The sequence below is a fragment of the Halichoerus grypus genome, chromosome 1 (assembly GCF_964656455.1).
Source record: "Halichoerus grypus chromosome 1, mHalGry1.hap1.1, whole genome shotgun sequence".
In the NCBI taxonomy this organism is placed as follows: domain Eukaryota; kingdom Metazoa; phylum Chordata; class Mammalia; order Carnivora; family Phocidae; genus Halichoerus; species Halichoerus grypus.
Window position 1 is genome coordinate 124847042 of NC_135712.1, and position 23391 is coordinate 124870432.

Here is a 23391-nt window from a genome sequence, read left to right on the forward strand (position 1 = left end):
TGCCCTTATAATCCTGGATATTCCCCCTGTCTTCAGCTGATGAGCAACCTTAATGCCATCTGCAAACTTATTTCCCCTTTGCCATATAACAGAACATATTCACAGTTTCTGGGTATAACGATATGGACACTTTTGGGAGACCATTTTTTGTCTACCACAAAGTTCAAAGGCCAGTGTGGCTTGTGGTAGCTTGTGGGGGAATGGTCTCCTCTTCCTGCAGCCAAAGGTTGTACAGGAGAGATGTTGTGCTGGGCCCTAAACTCAATTCAAGTGGGTGGCTAAGGGCTTAGCTGAAGTCTTCCTCCAAGGTGAGCATCGAGCAACCCTTTCTCAATTTTATTTTTATTTTATTTACTTTTCCAATGAGTATTTATTATTAGTTAAGCCATGATTCAGAATCCCAGGGTGGGGATCACCATGCACCCTGGTCCCCCTTCACCACCCTGGGAGAAGGATGGAGGACAGAGGAGAGTTGGGTAGAACCAGTTCAGATCTTCCCAGGAAATGTGCCTTCTGCCTGGCGGTCGTCCCAGGCTGACACCCAGGATATGGGGCAGAGGGACTTGTACACATGCCGGTATCATTCGCACACGGGGACATCACCCCCTTTAGCAGTCATTGCCTTCTCACAGTGGTGGAAGTCCAGGTAGTTCTGCCAGTAGTTCCTCGTCTGGTTCTGGTTGGGGAAGTGGCTGTTGAAAGGTGCAGTCTGGTTGATTTTGGTCTTGACGTCTTCTGCCATGGTACTGACTCTAAATACATCACAGCATCACCTCGCAGCTCAATGTGACCCTCAGCAAAGACGCCAGAGTCGGACCAACCCTTTCTCAATTTTAACTCTGCTGCAATTCTTGTCCTTTACCCCCATATTAGGGGTGGTTGGGCCAGGATGGGTGGCAAGTGATTTTCAGAAGAAACACTGATAAGCAAACACTTGATCTCTAGTCCAGAGACATTTTCTCTCCATAACCACTTCAATCCTCTCCTGGAAACCTCTTGGCTCACAAACAACTGAGCCATTCAGATTTTGGTAGACATCTTGGCATTTGAATGTCTACCCCATCCCAGGTTAATGCCAGACTAACATTAAATTCTTCTCATTGACTCTGGGAGGAGGGAAAGCACTGTCTCCCTGGGGCTCTGATTTGTAGATGAGGAAATACAGGGTGGACACTTGTTTTGATCTGGGAGTGGCCATCACTCCAGATTCCAGGTTTACAGGGTATGATAAGATAGTCTCCAAGGACGGCTGTCATTAATTCCTTATCTCCCTGAATGCACCTGCTGCTTCTCACATCAAGATGTGGAGTCTAATTCCCCTGCCTGGGCTGGCCTTAGTGACTTGCTTGACCAATAGAATGTGATGAGAGTGATATTCTGGGTATTTTGTGGCGAAGTCACAAGGGTTTTGCTCGATCCTCTTGGAATCTAGCTATAATTATGTGAGCCCATGTCACATGGAGAAGGCAAATGTAGGCTCTCTGGTTAATAGGACCTGCTGACTTCCCAGCTGAGAGCAGCATTAGCTGCAAGCCACAGGGGTGAGCTGTCTTGAGTATCTAGCCCAGCCAGGCCTTCAGCCGATGCCAGCCCCACTTGTTATCTGAATGCAACAGCATTCAAGGCCCTAAGTGCAAACCAACCGAGACCCAGCCAACTCTTAGAACTGCGAGCAATAAAAATAGTTACTTTAATCCACTAAGTTTTGAGGTAGGTAGGTTTGTTACAAAGCTATGGACATTTAAGGTATACCTATACCCTTGGGGGAACCCAGAACAAGTCTAGGCAGTGTGATGCTGGGGAGGCTACCGAAAAGTGCCTGATATTGATAGAGAAGATATAAAATGTGTGATCAATAAATAATAAAGACTAAGTGCCATAGGATTTTGGAAGAGGAAGATAATCACTTGTGGGGAGCTGATCAAGGAAGGCTCCCTGGAGAAAATGAGATTTAATCTGAGTCTTGAATCCTGGGTAGGCTTTAACAGGTGGAGAGTAGGGATAAGAGATGAAAGAAGTAATGTGGACAAAAATGGCCAATCAAAAGAATGAAGGGTAGATGAGAAATGTGAGTAGATTTGCTGAAAACACTCATCTTTCAAGATTCAGCACAAGGGTGCTCTCTCCCAGGCACCCTCCTCCGCTTTCTCTAATTTTCCTACCTTCTGCCTTACTTCTGCTTTTGTCATAGCACCAGGAATACTTTGGGCTATACTTTTTTTTTAACACTCCTATTATGGTTAGGCTAAAGGTTAAGTGTCTATAAAAAAGAGTTCCTCAAATACAGTGGCTTAAATCATGTGGATATTTATTTTTCTCTCCCATATAACAACTTTCAGAGGAGACCTGCCCCTCATGGTCATTCAAGGACACGGGTCCTTCTAAGTCATTGCTCTGCTATTCCCTTGGGCAGTGTCACTAACTTGCCTGGTTGAAACTTGGTCACCAGCACATCCAGGCTCCGGCCAGTCTGGAAGTGGGAAGAGAGGTAGAAAGAAGGCAGACCTGAAATTCCCAACCCAGAAGTAGTGTATATCACTTCCTTCACATACTTTTGTCAAGAACTTGGTCACATGGCCTCACCTAAGCCCAAGGGAGGCTGGGGAATTGTGGTCCAGCTGGACAGCCACATGGAACAGTAATTCTATCCCTAGGGAAGAGAGAGATTCGGGGTGGGCAGTAGCAGTCTGTGCCACAGGTGCTCATTTTCCTCTGAATATAGGAGCTCCTTGAGGACAGGAACCACATTTTCTTCATCTATCGTCCCTGCACTGAGCCTCCTGCCTGACCCAGAGGAGTATTCAATCCATACCTGCTGAATGGATAAAGCTATCACAATGAGTGTCCTAGGCTGGATGTGATAAAGGTGCAAGGCAGTGTGGGGACCTGAGAAAGACAGGACAGATGTGGAAGTATTTAACAGGGAAATGCACAGGGCTTGCCAGAACAGAGAGCTTTTAATGTTACGATCTTTTGTGATCTGAGTTGACAGCTCTTTGGCACAGGTTTAAAGAACTTTAACTGAATACCTCACTTAACAGACATTTATTGAACCCATTCCAAATTTAAGAAATTCCTCAACTGTTTCAAAATCACTTTAGGAAGAAGCGTGCCTCGAGCTTGAAGACTTTCAGGGTTCTTTCTCAATACTAGCTTCTGCTACTGTTATCGGGTTCGAGCACCTAACCACACACCAGGGTTTTCACCTGGCAACCATTCCGCACCATTGACCATACCTTCCTGCTCTGACACCACCTCTCTGGAGTGCTCACAGACCCCCAGAAAGTGAATGTGTGTGCTCATTCTCGGATGTCCAGACACTTTCTCTTTTCTAGAAAACCAGGCTCTGTGGCTAAGTGCAGCCTAAACATGTTATTCTTCAACGTCAGTACAGGTCTTAGAATCAGTACAGACTGAGCCTGAATTCTGGCTCTGCCCTTTACTACCAACGTTGGTAGTAGGTTCAAGTTACTTCATCTGTTTAAATCCCAGCTCCTTCACCTGTAAAATGGGTATTGGAATGGGGCTACGCCACTGGGTGTGCGAGGATTTAATGAGGTTCTGGGTATAAAGCTCTTGGCCCTTAGTATTGCACCCAATAAACAATAGCTCATCCACTATTATGACAACTAGGTCTTCAGGCCTCCGTGGCTTCTCACATCAAAGGCTATAAACAGGTGTAACAGAAATAATAGCCAGTTATGGCTGTGCACAAAACTCAAGGGTGCAAATTGGAACCTTAGTGATTTCTTGACCTGGCCTTAATTTCTGATCCCGTGGCTCTGTCCTAGACTCCAGAGGACAATCTGATCCTGGTGCATGCAGTCCCACCCCAAGATTTCTTGGCCACTTTTGGGATGATTATCAAATTGGAGCTCAGAGCTCCATTTTTACTTCCTCTGCACTCCTCCCTGGTGCAGCATAATCTGACAACTTTACTCATCAGCACAGTCACCATGCAGAGGGAGAACTGGGTCCCTTCTTTGGTCTCCTACGCTTCTGGGACCCATGCTTTTTGTCAGCTACTGATGTCCCATGGTTGTGGTGCTCTCTCAGAGATGACGACTCTGAGAGAGGTGGCAGCCCTAGTCAGTGGCACATTCAGTGTCATCCAATAGATCAGGCCTGTCCCTCTTACCTTGTGGGACAAGCTGAGTTCACTCCCCACACCCTGCCAGGCTAGCTTGTCTCTCACTCCTGGCTAATTTGTGGCTCACTACAAGCTCATAGAAGCTCTCCAAGCCATACTTGGTCCTGTGAAAAACTGGGGCCCTCTCATGTCCAAATGGACAATGCCATTATCCCTCTTGCTTCCTATTATCAGAGGTGTGAGACCCAATTGAGCAAGTGCAGCTGGGAACCTGAACCCCTACGTCTTCCTTCCCGTTAGTCCCCCTGCCCTTGAGAACGGTGCCCCTTCTCTCCCTCCTCTTCCTCCTCTCATGAGAACTCATGCTGAGAGGAGTGTCCCACCACTTATCATCTTGTTCTTCCTTTATAGCTCTGCTCCTCCATCTCTGTCCTCCCCAGCACAAAGCTCCTTTTATATAGGTGGAAGGGACTTACACATGTGCACAAACACACACACACACGCACACACACAGTAGAAACCAGTTCTCTGAGTTTGTGCATACTTTCCAGACTGTCTCCCTACCACCAGAGAACAGAAGTTCTTTGAAATGATAAGCTAAGGAGTCTGCCATTCCTGTTAGGAGGGGTTTTTTTTTTTTTGTGGTGGCCAAGAGGAGTGAACATGCCATTTGATGTCTCAGCTATCAGTCTGCTACAAATTAATAGTTCATGTTTTATCCTGTCTTGTGAGTTACACAGGTTTTTACCAGGTTACTGTAGTTGCAAAGGAGGCCTACCAGCCTGCTCAATTCCCAGAGTGGGCAGAACCCGCTTCATGGGGCTCCCATCGACCCTTCTATTTCCCATTCCAATCTTTTCATTTAACTTTTATCAAAGTTATACATATAATTTTAAAAGTCAAATTGTCCTCTAGAATATTAGAAAAGCACCAGTCTTCCGGGCTCCTCTCCTGTCCTCCATTCCATTCTCCCTTTAGTCCTTTAGCTGGTTCTTTTGATTTGCCTCTACATTGCTCAAATTGGGATCACATTGCTACTGCTCGATTTATAGGCATTATTTATGGATTTCCAAGTAGGGAGATGAAGATTGCATTTCTTTTAAAGACTTCCACACATACTAATTTGCCCTCCCTCCACCAATACTTAAGGTTTACTTTGTTTTGACGATATAAATGCTAGTCACCGGTGAGCTGGATGGTATAGTTTAATTGCCTTTCCCTTCTCAAACGTTTTGTTTTCCCTGGAGCTCATAAATGCCCTTTTCCTCCTCCGCTTAGTTTTCTGTGTACTTACATCTAAATTCCTGTCATCTCCTTGGGGACTTTGCTCCCAGATCCTTCCACCTAACCCTTTGGACCACAGCCTTCTTGGCCTATAGCACAACTCCCATCACTTATTTATTCTCTCATCTTCTTGGTCTTATTTGCTACCTCTATATGTTTGTTCTACTTTCTGGGATATTTCTTTGGCTTTTTATTTCAACTTCACTATTGGCTTATACGTTTTTTTATTGTCATAGTTTATTTTCTGACTGTTCTTTGCTTTTTGACTTTTTTAAAAAAAGCAACCTAGTCCTATTTCACAGATTCTACGTTATCTTTAATTTCTCTGGGAATATGATTAATTATCATATTTAAAATATTTTCTTCATTCTTGGCATTGTCTCTATCAATACAGATTCCTTTTCTTTTTTTTTTCCTGTTTATTTTGGTCTTTGTCTTTCAGTTGAAGAACTGCCTCAAATGTCTAGTGGTCCTTGCCTTTCCTTTCCTGTTTAGGAGCTCAATGCTAAAAATCTGATTGTTGACTGGTGATCTTGACCTGGAGTAATAAAGGTGGAGGGAGCAGTAGGTGTCAGTATCTTTTGATGGTTTCTTCTGGACTGCTCAGATTCCCTGTGGAAAGATCTCCAATCTCCAGCCAGCATTGTGGGAGCTGAGTGTAGGAAGAGGGCTGGAGAAGAGAGCAGGGTGGGGGGGGGGGGTGTCTTTTCTGGTCAATATACAGACTTCGACTTTATCTTCCTGTTTTTAGTACGGTATCTCAGCTCTCATCAGTGCCTCACGTCTTCTGGTCCAAAGACCTCTGTTTTATCCTTCCCAGATCATAAATTTTTAGTTTTGTGCTCAGACTGGGGAGAAGACCCCAGGATCTATATGCTCCTCAATCAGTCCTCCTGTTCTTAGCCCACCCTGCATTTCCCCCTTTCTGAGCTATCTGATGCCTCAACTCCTGACTTAGGTTTTAGCGAAGTCAATTGCCACTGATCATCCACTGTCAGCTTCCAAAATGTAGTTACCGCTGTCCCTACCACTGCTTCCCTTTGTTATTTGGGTTTACACCCTTAAGAAAAAATCCCTTTTCTGCCATTTTCGTAGGGTTTGGGGAGAGTGAAGAGATCAAAACTGTGTTCAATCTGCCATCTTCAAGCAGAAGTGTTTCATTCTATTTTAGTCCTTTCTGGTTTCACTTGGGAACCATCCAAGCTAGATGCTATGATGTAGCACTTTAAACATCCTCTACAACCCGGCTCCTTTTTCCTTCCACTGCTCTGGATCTGCATCCGAATGGGGATTATTCCACAGGCCATCTTTTCTCCTCTTGCAAACAGATTGCTCAACACACAGATCACTATGACCTCAGATACCACACTTCTCAATTTCAGCCTCACTCTCAACAGTGCCCAGAAGAGCTTAAAGGTCCCTGGTCAATACCATTTTCCACCTCCCCAGCAATTGCAGGCACTCAACGCTTTTACCAACCCCCCAATTCTACCCTACTCCTCCATGCTTTAATCCAGAAATGACTTTCCTTCATATTTCAGGAAAAAAACGGAAGCAACCAAATGTGGATTTCCTTAACTTCCTTCCCCTGTCTACCCCATGAAGGAATCTGTGTCTGAGCCCATCCGGAGCCCCCTTTTTAGCAGACTTGGGGCCAGCACTGTAACAGGCTCTGCTTCTGAAGCTGTCAGAGGCACTCTTCCCACCGTGTTGACCACACTGTGGCTTTCAGAACCAGCTCCTCCTGCCTCTTTGGGACACACCTCCTCCTGTTCTTTGCATCTTTGACCTCTCTCCCTGTTTTGGCACATTCCTGTCAGCTTAGAAACAACTTAAATGTTTCCACCTCAGAAGAATCTCTGTAAATCCCCACTTAGATACTGCGCTCTCTTTCTCTCCTTACTCTTCCACTGGGCTTCTTGAAAAAATTGGTGCTCATTATCTCCACTTCCTTGCCCTTCCTTACTGCTTTGACCTTTGCACTCAGGCTTCCGCCTGCCAGTCGCCCCCTTGGTGGACACATGTGTTGGGCATCTTGCAGTTCTTGGCTTTCTTGGCACTCTTTAGCACAATGGGCCACCACCTCCCTGATGAACCACTTTTCCTGGACTGCACTACTGCTCTCCTGGTTCTCCTCACTCTCCTGCCACTCCTTCTCTGCTGTAGTTTTTCTTCCTCTCCTGTCCTTGATGTTCCTGTGCCCAGTGTTCCATCTCAGCCCTCTTTTCCCCTCCTTCTCCATAAGCTTCCCCCGTTCATCCCATACTAACCACCTGGTCTCTCTTGCCACCTCTGTGTGGATGGCTATATCTCTACCCCAGTTGTTCTGCTGAGCTCAGACCTGCATTTCCATCTGCTGGCAGGACATTTCTGCCAGGATATTCCACAGGAACCTCAAACTCCGCATGCCCCAAGCCGAAATCACTATTTCAGAACCTAAACTGGCACAAAGTGCTTTTTGCAATCTTTGTGAAATCTTGGGGGAAGTTACTGCAGTCTCATCTGGGAAACTGGATGATAATACATTCCCTATAGGATCAAATGGTCTCATTATGTCTATGACATATGTCTAGCATTCATCAGAGTGATTGACATCCTGTCCATGCTCAACAAATGGCCCCATCATTAGTAGTAGCAGAAGGAGAAGGAGGATGGTGAGGAGGGTTAGGCACCCCCATAACCTGTTCCCAGTCCAAACACCCGGGATTCATCCCAGGCCCCTGCCCCCCACCCACACCTGCACCTCCCTGCCCCCTGCCAACCTTACACAATCTGTCATCACGCCTACTGATCCTATCCCATAAATATCTCTCATATCAGGTTTCCTGTTCCCATCCTCACTGCCCTGCCTTCCCAGTTCAGTCCCAATCCTCTCTCACCTAGGTATTGAAAAGTCAGGCTGCCTGGCTTCCCAGCCTCTGGTCTTACCGTTTTCCCTCCAGTCCATCCTCTAAATCTTCACCAAAATGATATATCTATCATGCCTGTCTGACTGTCACATCTCTCCTAAGCATATTTCAGTAATAATTATAATTGTAGCAAAGAGGGAGAGAAGCTAAATATTTAAAATCATAACTGACTACAGCTGCAACATCCTCTAAGGCATGCATTCCTCCTGAGCACAGGGCTCTGTTTGGTAAAACACCTGAATGAATGCAGAAGGTGAACAGTTGAGAATATAACACAAAGAGATAGCTAAACTCTTCTGCAGAGGAAATAAACTGGAATTAGGGGTCTGGAAGGCATCTAGAAAGGAAAGAACGTTGAGGAAAGCCTTGGGGATGGGGAGATTCCAGCTTACTATCTCAGTGGGTGGCTGGAGAGAATTAGGTTATTGTGGAGTCGGGCTGTCACATAAAGATTAGAGGTATCTAATATATCCTCTCAAGATCTGGACTGTTCTGTGCTGCTCTAGAACCCCTCCCATTCTGCCCTCAACCCCACTGCCCCTTGCTCTGCCTGGAGGCAAAGTTTTGGCTGGCATGCCTGGGAATAGGGAGTTGGGGTGGAGATTGGTGTGTCTGGGGCTGAGCTTTCAGCAAGCAGGGCAAGAGTTTGCTTAACAATGGAAGGGCTGAGCAAATAAGCAGACACATTGCGGATAATGGGATTCAGGTTTTTTACTGTCAGAGAAGAGAGTTATAAATAGGTAATGAGGAAGGAATGATGTGGGACTGGAATCAGGGGTATTGATATGAACTCATGGATTTTACAGATCTATATGTGTATGTAGGCATATAAGTACACAGAATATACACGCATAAATATGTTTATTTCCATACTCTGTCTCCTGAGAGGACCTAGAATCAGTTATATCACAGTAGCAATTTAAGCACAGCTAGCTCCCAAATCTTGGTTTCTAAATACCATTCTCCACTAAAAGGAACTGGGGCTCCTAAGAAAAAGGGTTGATTCCAGGCTGGGACAGAAATGTACAAGAGAAGACAGGAATATTTTGTTGCTTCATAAAGTAAGGAAATGTTCAATGAATGCTAGAGACCTAGCAAAAGAACACAGGAATGAGCTGAAGGAGCTCCCACTGGCCAAATCTCAAATATCCCCAAATACATTTTGAGGATGAACATATATAATGATAGTAACAGATTATAATCCATTGAATAAAACAAGAGTCGATACTGATATAAATAAATGAAAAAAATAAATAGGAGAAAAGAAAAAGGCCTCCCTGAGGTTAAATGCCAAATAAATATGAAAGGAATAGTTAAGTTAGAAAATCATCAGTGGGTGATCAAACTAGTGGATAAAAGTTTGAGGAGGGGATAAAGAAGATGTGGTATTTATATATACAATGGAATATTATGCAGCTATCAAAAAATGAAATCTTGCCATTTGCAGCGACATGGATGGAACTAGAGGGTATTATGCTAAGTGAAATAAGCCAATCAGAGAAAGACAATTATCATATGATCTCACTGATATGAAGAATTTGAGAAACAAGACAGAGGATCATAGGGGAAGGGGGGGAAATGAAACAAGACGAAACCAGAGAGGGAGACAAACCATAAGAGACTCTTAATCTTAGGAAACAAACTGAGGGTTGCTGGAGTTGAGGGGGGTGGGAGGGATGGGGTGGCTGAGTGATAGACATGGGGAGGGTATGTGCTATGGTGAGCACTGTGAATTGTGTAAGACTGATGAATCACAGACCTGTACCCCTGAAACAAATAATACATTATATGTTAATAAAAAAAAAAAAACATAGTTACCATGCTGTCTAAAAAAAAAAAAGCTTGAGGAGGAACCAGAAATTTACATAATTTACAAAATTACATAATCTCAAAGTATCTCCCCCCAAATTTCTTATTAATCACAAAGGAAAAAATAGTAACTTTACTATTTTTCTACTATTACTATTTACTAAATACTATATATTTACTACTAGCAAGGAAATGTATCAGACAACACATTAACCAAGTGGTCAAAGATATTATCACCAGTAATGGGCCAGAGTGACATCATGGGCCTTCTTCTTCTTCTTTCTTTTTTTTTTTTAAAGATTTTATCTATTTATTTATTTGAGAGAGAGAGACAGAGCATGGGGAGGAGGGGCAGAGGGAGAGGGAGACAGAGTCTTAAGCAGACTCCATGCTGAATGTAGAGCCCAACACAGGGCTCAATCTCACGACCCTGAGATCATGCCCCTGAGATCAGGACCTGAGCTGAAATCAAGAGTCAGATGCTTAACTGACTACACTACCCAGGCGCCCCAACATCATGTGCCTTCTGATATGATATACTGAGAATACATCATTTCAGTGATATTCCTGTCAAAAATGCATAACTACCTAAAAAGATATGACAAATAAATGCAAAGTCTGATTCTGGATTGGATCCTGGACCAAGAAAAAACAGTTATAAAAGACTTTTTTGAGACAATTGATGATATTTGAACATGGACCATCGATTGGAAAATAGTATTGTATCAATGTGAAATGTCTGTATTTTGAAAATTGCACTGTGGTTATGAAAGAGAGTCCTTTTTCTTAGAAAATGTACAGTGAAGCATTTGGGGGAAGGGGGCATTATGTCTCCAACCTATTCTGAAATGGTTCAGAAAAATGCATATTTATCTATCCATCTAACTAACTATTAATGATAAAGGAAATGGAACTGAGAATTTCCTGGAATTTTCAAAAGACACCAGATCCAGAAATCTCAATAAATTTCAAGCAAAGTAAATGGAAAGATAGCCACATTCATATATATCCCAATTAAACTGCAGAACACCGTAAAAAAAACAACAACTTAAAACAGCTATAGAGAATAGACAGATGATGTGTCAAAGTGGCAGTTAGACTTACAACTGACTTTCCGATGGAAATAATGGAAACCAGAAGACAGGTAAGGAAGAGTATGTCTGGAATACATGAGATCCCTTAGGGGGGTCTCTTAGTTTATCATGCCCTGTGATTAAGGTTAATGGCAAACTATGACAATTCAATCCAGGTTGGATCAGTAATGGCCAGACTCTTTAGGAAAGAAGATTTGGGTCACCCCCACCAGGTAAAGAACTAGGACTAGCTGCAGAAGTGTATATTGGTCTTTAGGAGGGTGATTCAAGAATCTATTAACATTATAAAGTAACTCCCTTTGATTCAGCAATTCCACTTCTGAGAATCTACCCTTTTAATATATATAATATGTATAAAGATGCATGTGCAAGGATGTGTGGTCTATCACCAGAACCATGAAATCTATCATGATCCATCCCAACCAAAAGAATACCATGGATATACCTCTGTATGCTCTGTCATGCAAGCATCCTTAAGATCTCAATTTATTTTGATCAGTGAAAATAGCAAATCATGCAGACCATTACCTTTTGTACAATTTCATTTCTATAAAACTGAAAGTATGCACAAACACACAGTTGCGTGTCTAAACACATATACAGATAAGTGTGTGTGTGTGCGTAAATATCGAGAGAAAGGGCTATAAGAACATACACCAAACTGGGAGGTGGGGGAAAGAGATGATGATTTGTATCAAGGAGGATGTTATCTTACTCAGTGTACTTCTGTGATGCTTGAGTCTTTCACAACACGATGGGTTAATATATTGCTTGTGGATGGAGAACGTTTAAAACGTAAACTGCTCTAAAGTAGACAGACCAGCATTCCCAACTGCTCCTTGAAAAGAAAGGGAATGTTTTCAAAACTTAGAGCCACCCCTTTCTAGAGCCCTCCCCTAGCTAAGTGAACTCAAGGCCAGGGTGAGGAATTGTTCTCAGGGCTCTGTGGGCAGGCATCTATTCTCTTGGACATGAGCTGGGACTCTGAGTGGAGCATCAGACTCCATGTATGGAACACCCCAGTCATTTCCATTATCTGGGAGGCCTCATCCCGGCACTGCCCCATGCAGGGTGGCCCACGGCTCCCATTCACCCACCCTGCTGTATCTCAAACCCAAGGCTAGCCTTTTTTAGGAATAGCAAAAGAAGCCTTGATGATGGTGTTTTCCAGGTCTCTGAAATTTGTGTCCTGGAGTAGAATAAGGTCAACCACAGTGACAAGCAAAACCAAGAATGAGGCAGTGTGTAGAGTATGGTGATGATTGCAGTTTTCATTTCCTCTAGGCAGAGAAACCTCAGGAGGCTGAGGTCAGGGCTTCCCAGCATTTTTACCCTGAGACTTATTGGGACATTTCAAAAGTTTACCCCCACACCTTGGTGTGGGGGGCGGTGGGGGGGGGGGGGCAGATGATTCCTTCTCCAGGGATGGGATGGGATTGTATGATGAACTTTGTGTGAGACCAAGTACCCTGTAGAGACAGGAGAGACTGGGAATTGGTTTGTTCTCTGGGGAGTTAAAAGTGTTGGGACGTTCACAATTTTAACCTTATTTAGAAGTTAACATCTGAATACAGATTTGAAGAGGTAAGAGATGAAGCCAAGTGGAAGTCAGAAGGAAGAGTATTCAGGTCCAAGGAGCAGCAGGGCAAAGGCCCTGAAGTAGGATTGTGTCTGGTGTGTTGCACAACAAAGAAGTCTTTGTGGGAGGAAAAGAGATAAGATCAGAAGGGAAGGGAGGAAGATGGAGAATGAGAACTGCCTTGATAGCTTGTAAGGACTTTGCCTTTTATTCTAGATGAATTAGGGAGCCGTTAGCAGTCTAAGAGCCAAGTAGCACCATGATTTGGTTGTGTATAATAGGATAGTTCTGGTTGCTATGTTGAGAACAGACTAAATGAGTAAAGGAATAAGGGGAAAGCAGGGAGGCCAGTGAGGCAGCAACTACAACAGTCCAAAGGAGAGCTAGTAGAGTTGAGATTTTCTTGACAGAGTGGCCAGCATCACCTGGAGAGCCTGTGATACTCTTTGGGAGACAGGGACTCTTTAGAACAAATAATGAAATGAATATACCACTTCTCTGTGTTTCTACCCCCTGAGGTTGATACTTTTATTAGTCTGGGGTGGGACCAAGGAATTTGCATTTCTACAAGTACCAGGTGATAGAACTGCTGGTCTGGGAACCATACTTTGAGAACCACCGACTTTTTCTTCACAACACTGATGAAAATGTGCAATGAACATGTGTTTATCATATTTCCTCAAGAGAGCACCTTGCTTACCCTTGTGTCCCTGTGCCAAGCATGATGCACTGAGCTCAGCTCTGGGCCAGGCATGGTGCTGTACTGAATGAAGTTCTTGAGCATCTCTGGTTTGAATGGTTTGGAGGTAACTGGTGATTAAACTTTTCAGGAAATGGTCATTAGAGGGAAGGGATTCATTATAATAACAATGACAATGGGTGTGACACTCCGCCTGGGCATTTTACTACATCTTCTCCAATTAAATCCTGTGAAAGCCCTGTGAGTCTGGCATTATCACCTCTATTTTATGAATCTTGGGGTTTAATTTTCCCAAGGTCACACCATTAACAAGTACCACAGCCCAGCCAGGCCTGACTGACCGCTCTGCTGTGTTTACATCACAGGCTACGTCAAGAAGTCACTGATACCAGGAGATTGCCTTGAAGACAGGAGCTTCCTCACTTGGGGACTGTGCGCCATTTTGAAAAATGCAGGGAATATGCCATCCTTTAAAAAAAAAAAATGCCTCCTGTCTGAATTGAGAGCCCTGTTCACACAGCACATTTCCAGCCCCAAGCTCTTCTTGCCAGAGCGCTGGTCCCCTAATAGGTAGCAGCGGCTGCCCCAACATAAGGCTTTTTGCTGACCTTTGTGGTTTTTTGCCGTTCTCTGGTGGAGCACGTTTCCTCAGCTCTCACCTTCTTCTCAGCCTCCTCCTGTAGGATGATGGACACAACTCCGGGGCTGAAGCTTCACAAATCGAGGCCAGCCTATCTCTAAACGGAATCCATCGCTCTCCCGAGAGAGGGGGAAAATAAAGTTCCAGGACTTCCCGCCTCATCAGTCGCTCTCTTCCCCCGCCCTCCCCAGAGGATAAAAATAGCCTCCTCCCGGGGCCTCCCCGCGGGAGCAGCAACGGCGCCCGGAAACCGGGCCTGCCCCGCGAGCAGATGCGCAGTGACGCGCGGGGCCGGCGGGCGGCCCGGGGATCAGGGAGCGGACCTGCCCACACCGGCGAGGTGACCCGGCCGGGAAGGGACGCTGGGAAGTCTCAACCGAGAGAGGGGGCACCTGGAGCAAGTTTGAGCGCGATGGTGGGGGCTTACATAAATGCACCCAGAGACCTGGAGGTCCGCGCGCACGGGCTCGTTCGGAAGCCTTTGGAAAAGCCGAGGCGTATCCGCGATTCTTAACCTCTTTAGTGGCCCGGGACTCGCTAGAACAAATGACGAAACGTACCTAGCACTTCTCTGTGTGTGCCCAAGCACACACGGAGAAACACACACACACACTTCGGCACACCACAGGTTAACAACCCCAGACGAGGGTTGATAATGGGGACGCAGAACGATTATAAAAAATAAAAATTCCTAACGTGTAAGGATAAGGTTACTAAAATTTGCTGAGCAGGATCTTTTTGGAGAATAAATGCATACTGTCTTTATCCATGGGAAGTGACACAGAAATGTTAATGTTCATCTCCGATGGTGGTATAAAAGATGCTTTCTATTTTTCACCATTTTCTCAGTAAGAAAAAAGCAGGTTTCTCTTTTGCTACCAGAGCGGCCGCATCAGGCATTATCCTGGATCTGGGGAGCCTATTGGCAGCTGCGGCCCGGGCCTGCCTGCCTGGACTGTGTCGCGGGGAGCCGGGGTGTTACAGACAATAGACAAGCAAACATCAGGCTGGTGACAACGTGGGACAGGGTCCCTTTAAAGGGTGCCCAGGGAGCCCTCAGCCGGCGGCAGCACTTGAAACCCAAAGCGCTCCCAGCCTGGCCGCGGCCAGCACGGAGCGGATGGTGCGTGCGTGCGCGATCTCGGGGCGGCGGCGGCGCGCACGGGCGCGCCTCCGCGGCCAGCCCCCTGCAGTGGACGATGCCGCCGAAGCGGCGGCGGCGGCGCGCTCCGGCGGTCTGAAGCGGCGTCCGGCTGCCACGGGCCGGCGGCGCGATGAGCTGGGCGGCCGCCCCCGGCTCGGGGCTGTGAGGGGCTCGGGGCCGGGGGTGGGTGGCGGCGGCGCGGCGGGCGGCCAGCGCTCCTCCTCGGCGGCGGCGGCGGCCATGCGCGGGGCGGCGCGGCCGGGGCCGCGGGGCCGGGGCCGCCTCCCCGGGACCCGCGGCCTCAGGGCCCCGCCGCCGCCGCTGCTGCTCCTGCTCGCGTTGCTGCCGCTGCTACCCGCACCCGGCGCCGCCGCCGCCCCGGCCCCGCGGCCTCCCGCGCTGTCGCCCGCGGCCGCGGGGCCCAGCGTGAGCCTCTACCTGAGCGAGGACGAGGTGCGCCGGCTCATCGGTGAGTGGGGCCGTCTGCGTCGGGGTGGGCAGGTCGGGCCCGACCCCGGCTGCTTCCGGCCGCCAGCGGCCCAGCCCTAGAGCGGGGGACCGGGGCCAGGTCGCGTCCCAGCGCCCGGGGGTCGTCTCGGGGCCCTGGCCTTTGCCTGCCTTACTTGGCCAGGAGGTGTGGTCCCTGCCGGCCCCCGCCCCGGGTCAGCCTTCCGGCCTACCCCCTACGTCCTCACTGTCCCGCCGCGAAAGACCGGGGATCCACCCCGTTCTGTCTTCCCCACAGCCTCTTCGGCTTTTCGCCCTATTCCCTATTCAAGCGCCCAAACTTTTCTTCCCTGATGCACCAAGTTTCTTTGATCCTTCCTAGGCGTGTCATTGTAGGGCCCTGGATTTTGGATATTTCGAAGTCCACGTTTTATTTAGACCAAACCTGCAAACCCCTGGCTGTGGTTTTGATGCCCCAGCAGAGGCCACAATACTGTGCTCTTACTTTCTGGTTATCATACTTCTTTTTAAAAATGAGGTGGGGCGGGAAGGGATAGGTTAGAAGGGCACTACATGTTCGTGGCAGTCTCCAAATCTTGTGAAGGATAAGCGTATTTTTAAATGGGGAATGAATCTCTGGGTAGCAGACCTGTTAGCTTCTTCAGTATCTTTTTGGTTCTTGTCTTGGATATGTTGGACTGTGGACTGAGCTGTATTTCAGGGCCACTCTCCTGCTCTGAATACCTTGTAGGGAAAGGAGAACTTAGCATTGGATCAGTTGGTTGTACCTTTCCACCTAATTAGCTTTGTCGTTTGGGGAATTAATTTGAAAAATAATGGTGTTTTTGTGCTGAGACTGTGGATTCTGGAAATGAGCCCTAAGAGGAAGGTCTGATAAAAATGGCCCCAAATGGGAAGTCTTTGGTAGTTAAGGATACCTACACATTCTTTGTGTGTTAGACTTTCTTTTGTGTGTTGTGGCACAAAATAACATTTCTCCCTCCTCTTTATTTAATCTCAGGTTTGTGGTACATCTTAGTGAAGGGGGAGATTATTTTTTAATCATCCATTATCTGTTAGTTTTATTTTTATTTTTTTAAGTTTATCTTGAAGTCGACTCAATGTTGAAATGGTATTGCTTTTAGCAGTCTGTTTAGACATTGTTACATATATGGGTTTGTAGTCTTTAATCAAAGAAGAATGCTGTGTTTTTGTAATGCCCTGCCCTTCTTAATCCTCTTTTTAGTCTAGTTGAATTAGCTAAATTTAGTTGAGATGAATTAAAACTGCAAATTAGGTTAGTACTTGGAGCATAAGACTAAGGTTTAGGAAAAATAATGAATGCTTACAAATAGACTCATATCACATAATTATTTTAAAAATATTAATGCATTCTGCATGGTTTTTAAAGGTTTTTTGGTTAAAAGCTTGTATATAATTTGTGACTTTGTTTACATATAAGAGTACATGTTAGAAACCAGCCAGGTGGGGGTAGGGGTTAGGAACAACCAGAGGCTGACAGTGATTGAGTGCCTGCCATTTACGGGCCCCTGCATGTTTTATACACATCATTTCCTCTAATTTTCTTGTGACCCAGTTGAGTAGATACTATTACTCCCATTTTAGAGTTTAAGAAAGTGAGGCTTTAACTTTTTCAAGGTCACACAATTTATAATCATTAAAAAAAATAAACACAGTGTTGACATAGGCCACGAAGTTATATTAAATTTAATGAAGATATTGTTTATATAGAAGGTTTGTTACGGCATGGTGGAAAAGAAGTCATTGCTAATTAATACTTGAAATAATGTATATGTATTTGTCACCTGACCGATGAACATCCAGCTTTATGACCAGGAATGAGCTGTTGGGAGGCGGGGAGGGAGGACTGCTTCACTGATCAATCTCTGAGGTAAGAGGGACCTCCAGTGGTATTTTTTCTAATGCAGATAGAGTTGACCTGTTAAATTTTGACTCCTTGCCAGATCTAGGTCCATCTCCCTCATCCACCCTACCTTTAAAGTATTCCTTGGCTGTTCCTGGGTGGGGAAGAACAAGTGGGTAGGACTCAGATGTGTACCAGGCATCTTGAGTTCTCAGACTGCAGTTTCTCATAGAAACTCTTACGGTGTTTGAGACTACTTGAAATAATAGTTTGCACTATATTTTTGTATCATTGTGGGTTAAATGCCTCTGAAAGCTGACTTGGGAAACTAGTCATCATTTTATAATATTTCTAAGACGAGGGGCACCTGGGTGGCTCAGTTGGTTAAGCGACTGCCTTCGGCTCAGGTCATGATCCCAGGGTCCTGGGATCAAGCCCCGCATCGGGCTCCCTGCTCCTCGGGAAGCCTGCTTCTCCCTCTCCCACTCCCCCTGCTTGTGTTTCCTCTCTCGTTGTCTCTCTCTCTGTGTCAATTAAATAAATAAATAAAATCTTTAAAAAAAAAAATATTTCTAAGACGATGAGTTTGGAATTCCAAGTAAGAAACTTATAAATGAACTTGATAGTGACAGCTTTATAAATTGAACTAATTGCCCTTGATATGAGAATAAGTTGGTGTTTTAATCCAATTAATACGTGCACACAGTTTAAAAATCAAATAGTGCTAAAAGGCTTAACAGAAAACACAGCAGTGTCCTACCCTTGGTCTTTTTATCCTCCAGGTCCTACTTTCCAGTGGAAGCTACCAATCTTATACTAGTTCTGTTTATTTATTTATTTTCCTGTTTTTTACTTTCATGTTTTGAAATTAATATAGAATAAGCATTCGATTGCCTAATACCATAATTGAGCACTTGCACTGTTCTCTGCCCCAGTTCCTCGATATAGCTACGTAACAATTTTTGGTAAAACCAACAATCAGTATTTACATTATTGCATATATATTTATTGCTCACTTCTGAGTTAAATAGTGATGCCAGATTATGGGGGTTTTTTTCCCTGGAGCAAATAACTGCCTTCAACTTTTTGGTTAGTTTTTCATGTATTTATGGCTACATTCCTCAAATACCCCAAGAAATATGTTCAATGCCTTTGATATCTTTTTCCAGGTAGCACAAATCATCTCTCATTTCTACTTGGTTTCCTCGTAGAGACTCCCTGCTTGGGAGCCTTCCATCCTCTTGTTCCATTCTGGACAGTAGGATTGTTTTTCTTGTAATTTCTGTTCCCTTCTCTCCTGCCTTGGAGCCTGTTTCCTGGATCACTTGTTTTCTTTTTCTTGGTTTGCTTTGTTTTGCTAAAGCGTATCTTCAGTAGCTTCCTAAGAAGGGATGCATGGGAGGTAAATTATTTGAGGCCTTGCATGTCTGAAGGTGTCTACCATAGGTGCTTTATAGGTCCTTTATAGATAATTTGGCTACATTTAGAATAGTAGGCTGAAAATATATTTTTTTCCCATAATTTTGGATTGGATTTAAGGGTTTCTGATGAAAAACTCAAAACCATCTGATTTTTGTTTGTTTGTTTTTATTTTTCTGTTTTTATTGAAGCTCAGGGCCTTTTTCTCTGGTATTCTGAAATTTATTTTTAAAAAGATTTTATTTATTTGAGAGAGAGAGAGAGCAGAGAGGGAGAGGGAGAAGCAGACTCCCCACTCAGCAGAGAGCCCGATAGGGCTCAATCCCAGGATCCTGAGATCATGACCTGAGCCGAAGGCAGACGCTTAACTGACTGAGCCACCCAGGCACCCCTGGCATTCTGAAATTTTAATAAGCTTTTGTGTGGGTCCTTCCTTCTGTTCGCCTGTTGTCTATCTTGTTTTAGTAGGCCCTTTGGATCTAGAGACTCATATTCTTCAGTTTTCAAAAATGTCTATTACTTTGATGATTTCCTACCCTTTGTTTTTTGTTTTTTTCTTTCTGAGACATCTATTGGTTTGATTATTGAATCTCCTGGAATTGATCTTCAGATACTCTTAACCTATGTTGCCTCTTGTTTATATCTTTGTATTTGGAGGTGGAAAGTGTGTGGGTGGGAATCTTCTCAATTATGTCTTCTAAACTTTTATTTTTAAAATTTTAATGATGCTTCTAAGTTTCAGAAGCTCTTTTCTCTGTTTTCATTTCCATTTATTTTCATTTTCTGTTTCCATTTTATTCTTTATGGTTGTTTTATCTTTGAGGTGTGTGTATATATATTTTTCATTTTTCCTATATGTTTAATATGTTTTTAATATTTCTTCTGCTTCCTCCAGTGTGCTTGTTCATTTCAGGGTTCTTTTTATGGTGGTTTAGATCACAAACGTCTGGTCATCCTTGGCTGTCTGCAATTAAGAGTGAGATGCTGAAAAGTTGATTAGGAGAGAGAGTATGTGTGCTGGTGGTCTAGTGACTTCCTTTGGAGTACAGGTACTTTTCATTGCCCATCTACTCCACATATCGGCACCTTCACATCTTCCTTGAGAACAGTCAGTGTCTGCAGAGAAGATACTTCGAATAGCCTGCCGCTGATGTGTTTGGTAATACACTGGCTGCCTGGGTTTGGGTTATGTGGTTGAGGAGGGAAGGAATGGAGATAAAGGCCACCCACCATTCAAGCTGTAGACTTTGACTGCTCCTCTTTACAGTTCTTCTGCCTCTGTGGTTCAGTTTCTTCAGAAAAAACTTAGGGTCTCCTGCTGGATCTGGTGGCCTACCCCTTGTAGAGGCACCCCCTTTGTCAGTCCTGAGCCTCAGGCTGGCCTTTGGTACCTCAGGGGTCCTGAGGAGCAGTGACCACTTCTTCCTCTGGCTCCCCTCTTGGAAAAGTTTGTTGAAATGTATGTTGTGTTGTTGTCTTCTTTCCCTTTCTGTTTGTCTTTGTGGTTTAATGTCTTTGTGATTTCATTAGTATCATTCAAAGGAGTTTGGGGATGAAATGGGGATAAAGGCCAGTGGTCATTCCACAATATGTAAATGACAGTTAAGGTTGGGCTTTGACTATTGAAGAGCTGTTGATGTGTAACAGGTTTTTTTGTTTTGTTTTGTTTTTTTGTAGTAATATTTAGAAGAGTAGTGGTTGATACTTTTTAGAATGCTGCTGGAATGTAGCAATCTTTTGCCTTTGTCAGGCACAAAGGTAATTCCTGTTTCAAGTATATACTGTTATTTCCATTTTATAGATGAGGAAACAGACTTAGAGGAAGTATGTAGTTAACCCAGTTCCTTGGTTGTGGGGCGTATAGTCCTGATGGAAGTCTGTCTGTACAGAGACCCCAAAAGCCTCAGGAGCTTTTACTGTCCATGTGGCATCACTATGTCCCCAAGCCCAGTTTCATTGCTCTCATTTACTCTTCTTAACAGGCTGCAATGTAGACATTCATTTCCCCATTTTTACTGGTGAGGACTTTGATTTGGGGCCCTTTGGGCAGTGAGTAAAGGGTCTGGTCTTGCCTCAGTCCTGCTTGAATCCACAATCCATCTTGCCTCTTTGTCAGCTCTGGAGGAGCTATGATTAACTGAAAACACTCAAGAAGTAGAATCTGAAAGCCTGCTACTACATGTTTGTGCTCTTGACTGTTATCTGCATCCTCCTATGTTCTGTCTCTAATTGTATTAGATAATGATACATAATTCTATGTATCCTAATAATAATTCTAATAGTACTGAGTTCCCTGGAAATCCAGGGCTTGTGAAACTAGTATGTGGCTGGGGCAGTGCTAGGAGTTTGCTCCTAGCAGCATGCTGAGGGGTGAGAGCTATTGTATAAACTGGTTATGGCAGCAGTGGTGGTAGTGATAGGGACTCTTGTAAGGGTCAGGGGTCTTCTAAGAATAGACTCTGCCTCCCACCAATTAGAAATTCACTTTGGGTAACTTGCTTTTCTGTTGAAGTAAATACCCTCTGGAAGAGTTAAGCATTGTTCACATCTTATTTAAAATCAATTAAATACAAGTTGAGATCAATGCTCCCCAGATCAGTCCAGTAAAAATTTTTGAAGCCCAACCAAGTACTGTATATTGTGGTAGAAAATGGTGACTCAAAATTATTAAATTCCTTTTCTGGAGGAACTCAGAATTTCGGAGGGGAGACTAACCATTTTATTGAGGACTGTAACACTGAGATAAGAGTCATAGTGCTGATTGACATAAGTAAGTTATTGTAGGAGTGAATACTTTCGACTCTAGAAAGGGGAAGGGGAGAGAGCCTTAGAGAGTTTAATGAAAGTGTTCCAGGAACAGAGACATTTGAGGATGACTTTGATAGGCAGAAAAGAGGAGCAATTCTTGTCAGGTGAGAAAACAGCATGAAAAAGCTATAGATGTACGGAAGTAGATGGGTGTGAAATCAAGAAATAGGAAAAATCTAATGTGGCTAAAATGAGAAAAATTGGCAAAGCCAGGGAGTGGCAGAATATAAAGCTGGGAGGTAGGTTGAGATTGGATTAGGAATTTAAATTTCATCTTGTAGGTAATGAGCAGCTGTTGGAAGAATTTAGGAAAAGAGAGTGCACAAACAGGACTGGGTTACAGAAAAGTTGACTTTTGGCTCCAGTGGAAGGGGGCTTGGAGAAAGACAAGCTGGATTTGGGAAATGGGATAGAGTCAGCCTTGTGCTGATAAGAGGGATCAACTAGGGTAGTTGAAGGAGTGGGATAGATTTGTGAGGAATGTGCGCGGAGTTTGGAAAAGACTTAGTGGGGGAGACCTGACGTTAAAGCAAAGAGAGGAGTCAGAGAGGACTCCAGGGTTTCAGATTTGGGCTGTTGAACTGAGGAACTCTTTCCATTTGGGAGGTGGTTGAGGGAAAGAAAAATAAGATGAGCCATGTGTTCCTCTCCTCCCAGCACCTCTCTTTCCTCTTAAACCTCAGGCCAAGTGCTTGGTGGGGGAGGGCAGTGAGAGTGTCCTCCCTACTGATGTGTCTGGCATACCCTGAGAGGTGTGGGGTGCTTGCTGGTGGAGTTGGTTAGCACCCTGCAGCAAACTCTTAACCCTGGGCATTTTGGGTGGGGTTGGTGGCATTGATGCAGCATTAATTTGAGTCCATGTGTTCTTCATTGGGAGAGCAAGGCTGAGACATTGTGCAATTGTGGGTTTTGAGTTTTTTTTTCCCCCTTCTTCATGCTACACATGTGGGAGAACTCTATCCAATTATGGCTAAACCTGTCCCCTATGAGTCACATCCTGAGTTGACTAGTCAGTTCTGAAGGTGCTGCCTAAAATACTGTTTGGATTTTAAGGGTCACTTTTAGAAACAAATGAAATCTGAGGGTATTTTTTTGAGCATCCTGAATTGAGAAGTTTCATAGCATTACTTTTGTGGTTTTAATGCAGTTATGCCAGTGTTGTGAAAAAACTTGCCAGCTATACATACTAAAACAAAACAAAACAAAACTTGGACATGAAACAGCATGAAGAAGCTATAGATGTATAGCTTTAGCTACTCTGAAGTTATATTACACTTAAAAGTGCTTTTTTGTGTTATCCTTGTTGATGCAAATCAAGTACAATATTTTCTGATCAAAATGTTATTAAACAACTTTCATTTATGTGGGACCTCTTAAGATGTGATGTGCCAAAACAAATGTGTGTATATTGCTGAGTTACATAATAAATACTTAGTGAGTGATTCTTTTTACTGTGCCCAGCAAGTGTTATTACTAAGCAGTAGAATATTTCTGAAAAGTAATTTCATAGGTCTCATGCTTGTTCATGAGATAAATATGTTATGTCTTGTTTATAAATAAATATGTTCTTATATAAATATGTG

The 23391-nt window shown here is 44.3% G+C and overlaps 1 protein-coding gene and 1 pseudogene across 3 annotated transcripts in view; one reads left to right on the plus strand and one right to left on the minus strand.

Annotated features, from left to right (window-relative positions):
* LOC118526088 (cytochrome c oxidase subunit 6B1 pseudogene) lies at positions 1 to 15934 on the minus strand (annotated as a pseudogene). Its single transcript, XR_013447473.1, has 3 exons — positions 15688 to 15934; positions 14074 to 14642; positions 1 to 752 (listed from the first exon to the last, which is right to left on the minus strand). The product of XR_013447473.1 is annotated as a cytochrome c oxidase subunit 6B1 pseudogene (transcript).
* RYK (receptor like tyrosine kinase) overlaps positions 15322 to 23391 on the plus strand; it is a 92093-nt gene continuing 84023 nt past the window's right edge. Inside the window, exon 1 of one of the 2 annotated variants that reach the window (XM_078071668.1) lies at positions 15322 to 15718. In XM_078071668.1, the coding sequence (XP_077927794.1) occupies positions 15490 to 15718 (229 nt within the window). In that variant the 5' untranslated portion in view covers positions 15322 to 15489. The remainder of the gene's footprint in view (positions 15719 to 23391) is intronic. The other variant, XM_036077021.2, reaches the window with a different exon arrangement.